This window comes from Orycteropus afer, unplaced genomic scaffold (genome assembly GCF_000298275.1).
Source record: "Orycteropus afer afer isolate SDZICR_OR568_19922 unplaced genomic scaffold, OryAfe1.0 scaffold00018, whole genome shotgun sequence".
NCBI lineage: Eukaryota > Metazoa > Chordata > Mammalia > Tubulidentata > Orycteropodidae > Orycteropus > Orycteropus afer.
The window spans coordinates 5,442,487-5,446,832 of record NW_006921605.1 but is presented as its reverse complement, the minus strand read 5'-3'; the positions used below and the strand labels follow the sequence as shown (position 1 = coordinate 5,446,832).

General features: G+C 60.7%; 1 protein-coding gene across 1 annotated transcript in view; it reads left to right on the top strand.

Moving 5' to 3' along the window:
• Positions 1-3,885, top strand: part of SEC14L1 (SEC14 like lipid binding 1) — an 84,524-nt gene extending 80,639 nt beyond the window's left edge. The window contains exons 9-11 of the mRNA XM_007959845.1: positions 1,767-2,018; positions 3,103-3,281; positions 3,780-3,885. Of these exons, the coding sequence (XP_007958036.1) occupies positions 1,767-2,018; positions 3,103-3,281; positions 3,780-3,885 (537 nt within the window). The remainder of the gene's footprint in view (positions 1-1,766; positions 2,019-3,102; positions 3,282-3,779) is intronic.
• Positions 3,886-4,346: the final 461 nt, after the last annotated feature.

Sequence of the window (4,346 nt, the reverse complement as noted above, 5' to 3'; positions counted from 1 at the left end):
TTTTATTGTGATTTTGATGGAAGTTTACAGAGCAAACTCATTTTTGATACAGCAGTTCATTCACGTTGTGTCTCATGACATCGACTGCAATTTCCCACAGTGTAACAGCCCCCCCACTTCCTCCCCACAGCCACCTCTTCCCTGTGTCCTTCCCTCCATGCTCTCCTGCCCCCTGAGCTGTCTCCCTGTGCACACACAGCCCTTCTGTTCTCCCATGATTGATCTCTCCAAGGAGTGTATCATATGCCTGTCTGTTAATCTGGCTGGAAGCCACAGGCGTGAGTTCAGTTCCAGACCTGAAGGGTGACTTAGGGGCCGTAGTCTCAGGGGTCTCACCAGTCTCCATCAGGCCAGCAAACCTGGTCTTTCTTTTTATGATTTTGATTTTTCTCCCCATTGTTCTCCCACTCTATCCAAGTTGCCCTTTAGTTGTGGGACAGGCAGGTGAAGGGCATACTGTTGGCATGGTTGGCAGAGCTGATCTGACGGGCCTCGTTCATAGATTCCGTACAGAAAACCTCGGCTTTTCCTAACCCCATCCTGAGACCATTTGTGTTAATTCCTTACCTGAAGCACCCTGCGTTGGTCCTGTGTGCACGGTCTCTCTGTCCTCTGTTTATGGCTCCTGGCATGTTTGATGAGGTAGGGAGTCCGTGGCTCAGCAGGCTTCGTGGAGTCGCAGGGTGTCCATGAGAGCGTTTGGCTGGGTTTTCTATGTTCAAACAGAACTTCCATCCTGCTGTGGGGGTTTGGTACAGCACAGTTCACAGCAGTCACACACCAGAAACGGAGAGCGGATGAGATGTCCTTGTGAGCCCGGGAAGTGGGGTGCCTGACCCACAGGAGACCCCACCCTGGGGGCCCCTTGCTGGAGAGAGTGGGCTGTGCTGCTCAGCACCTTGGGGTGCTGCGTAGAGTCTACTCTGTGAGGACATGGGGTGGTACTTGCTGGGATAAGTGGCAATGATGTAACGAGACAGTCTTAGCACCTTGGAAAGGTCCTGGCTTAAAGGGGAGAGAGGCACTTAGGAGCGGGCAACAGTCATGCGGAGAGGAGGGGCGGCGCAGGCGTGGTGGCCGCTCTCGGTCAGGTGGGGGTTGGGTGCCCGTCACTGGTCACAGCTTGTTTTCATTCTGGTGCCCCCCCACACCGTCTTCTGAAACCTGACCTCCATCACTCCCCGCTGAGGGACTTTGTGTCCGATCAGGGTGAGGTTGAGGTGGGAGGTGGTGTGCCCCTTCCCTCCCTGGGCCGCCAGCAGCCTGGGTCCTGGTCACGTGCAGGCCGTGTGAGTCACTCCTCTGCTCACGCTGCACCTCCAGACCTTCCCTGACCGCTTCAGTCTAAAGCCCCCGCAGAGCCCCACACGCCTCAGGTCGCTTCTACTCCATGCTGCCGACACGTGTGCCACCCCTCGGGGCCCCCGCATGGCTCACACCACTTCTGCTCCATAGTGCCAGCACTGGTCCTATTCCAGGCCCAGTGACATTGGGCCATTGTGTGCACAGATGTCAGTGACAAGGTGTGCAAAGCCTGGCACATGACATGTGGCTGGAAGAGTGAAAGAGGGAGGAGCACGTATCTGAGTAAAGAGAGACCCCTCCCCCCAGACCACACAGGGTGGGAATGCTGCTCTGTGCGGGGGGCCTCAGGCCACCCCAGCAGCACCGTGCCTGTGTGGGGACCGCGCCTGTGCAGGGACGTGCCTGTGTGGGGACCGCGCCTGTGTGGGGACCGCGCTTGGCCAACGGAGGCTGTCTCTCAGATCCCCATCCAGATTGTGGATGCCTCTTCGGTGATCACCTGGGACTTTGACGTGTGCAAAGGGGACATCGTCTTCAACATCTATCACTCCAAGAGGTCGCCCCAGCCGCCCAAGAAGGACTCGCTGGGTGCGCACAGCATTACCTCCCCCGGAGGGAACAACGTGCAGCTCATAGACAAGGCCTGGCAGCTGGGCCGAGACTACAGCATGGTGGAGTCGCCGCTCATATGCAAGGAAGGGGAGAGCGTGCAGGTGAGGCCCGCCCCGCGCCGCGGCCCGGCCGCTCTGTCCGAGTCCGGCCTGCTCAGCTGGCCCCGGCCCGCGTCTGTGGGAGAGCGGGAAGGGGCGCCCGTTGCCCCTGTGCTTCTCAGCTGTCAGGAGAGCTCAGAGGAGGCAGGCCTGGGCGTTGGCTGCGGGCAGAACCCGGACTGTCCAAGTATTTCCAGGGGGCAGGTGAGAGGAAGGGAAGTGTCATCCGAGCACAGCCAGCTGGGCTTCAGACTCCCGGCAGGGCGGGCCGTCTGAGTTCACCTCCTTCAGAGGAAGAGTGCCCTAAATAGAAGCGGGAGAAAGGAGTGCTTAGGGGACCATTAGCTGTCATCAGTGAACATTGTAATTTACGCCAAGCGCGTTGTCAGTTCCTTTGGCCGGTTCTGGCTGGTTATTTGCAGTACCGCTGCTCTCCCGGAGCGCCAGCCCTCCCGCGAGGCACACCGGGGCTGCTGGTGCAGCTGTCAGGGGCCGGCCCGGCATGCCGGAGGTCCTGGAAGCCGAGTTAGGAGTAATGGACGCAGGGCCAGGCTTCGCTTCCAGGACGCGTGGAAGAGCCGCCTTCAGATTGGTGGTCCACCTTCGACCGACAGGCTCTCAGCCCAGAGGCCCCTGTGAGGGCGGTGGGTTTGACATGCTGCCGGCGCAGTCCCGAGTCTGGTCACAGCTCTGTGGGGCGTCTCTGTCCAGGCCCGTCCCCCACAGCCTGCTGGCCGCTGATCACTGAGCGACCTCACTGGGCCTCCAGCTGGCGGAGGATGCCTGAGGGCGGGCAGGGAGCTGCCTCTGCGCGGCCCACACCTCCTTCCCCCACACCTCCCTCGCCCCGCTCCCAGGTCCCGCCCCTGGCAGAGGGCTCACCCCCAGCTGGTGCCTGGTGATGGAGGGAGACTGTTAGAACGTTTCCCAACAGAGAAAGAGTGGAGGCCTTTTATCCCGTTGAGAGGGTCCCTTCATCCCTGCTTGACACTGGAGAGCTCCAGGACGGCCCCCTGCGTTGGTTGGGAGCCAAAGGCCGGGCCTGGGAGACCAGTCCTGCTCAGTGCGGCTGCCTTCCCGTCCCCAGGGCTCTCACGTGACGCGGTGGCCGGGCTTCTACATCCTGCAGTGGAGGTTCCACAGCACGCCTGCGTGTGCCGCCACCAACCTGCCGCGGGTGGACGACGTGCTGGCCTCCCTGCAGGTGTCCTCGCACAAGTGCAAGGTCATGTACTACACGGAGGTGATCGGGTCCGAGGACTTCAGGTACAGCTCCCTTGCCGTGGCGGAGGCCACGTGTGCGAGGGTGTTGGAGGTGTGCTGGGCAGGAGGGGCTGGGTCCCTCACTGCTCCGTGACCGCACGTGTGACGAGAGGGAGGGGGGAGCTTTGGCCCGATTGGTCCATGATGGGATCTGTGTGGAAGGCAGGGGTACCTGTGCTGAGGGAAGCCGGCTGGGGCGTGTCCGGATGTGCTAATTGCCTTAGACGGGTATGTAGGGCCCAGGGCAGCAGTGGAGATGTTAGGTCGCAGAGGGCCCAGGTGAGCAGGGCTGTAGGCCTCAGTGGGCCCGGGTCAGGGGTGGGGGTATAGGTCGTGCGGGGCCTGGGTCAGTGGCAGGGGTGGGAGGCCTCAGTGGGCCCGGGTCAGGGGTGGGGGTGGAAGGCCGTGGAGGGCCCCAGTCAGCGGCAGGGGTGGGAGGTGGCTGGTTTTTGGGAGACCGCGGGGGGCACAGTGCTGACCCTCTTCTCTGCCTTGTTCCAGGGGCTCCATGACCAGCCTAGAGTCCAGCCACAGCGGGTTCTCTCAGCTGAGTGCCACTACCACCTCCTCCAGCCAGTCCCACTGCAGCTCCATGGTTTCCAGGTAGTGCAGCGAGGCCACCCAGGGAGCGAGGGGACGGCACTCCGCGGGACGCCAGTGCCACCTGCCGGGTGACGGGCACAGATGCCTCTCCCCCTAGATAGCAAACTAGCTCCTCCAGATGGTAAACTAGTCCTTGTGATCCTGATCCTCTCTGACAGGTAGTTGTAACTCGACCCCCGACTCTAACTGATAGCCATAGACCTTGTAAACATTGTGCACAAATCCACGTGGGGCACAAGGGCTCTCGTGAGAGGACGGTAGCTTACAGACAATTGAGAGATTGACTTTGTCTCACACGTTGATGCAAAAAAATTTTTCCAGCAAACTCCAGCCAATTGTTTGATTGTATATTAGTGAGTGGGTTCTTGTACCATCCTCAGAGAGGAGGCCACCTGCTTACAGGGGACACAGACCTGCACCTCGTGCCCTAAAAGCTGCACCCAGCCCTTACGTTCCGTTCCCTGC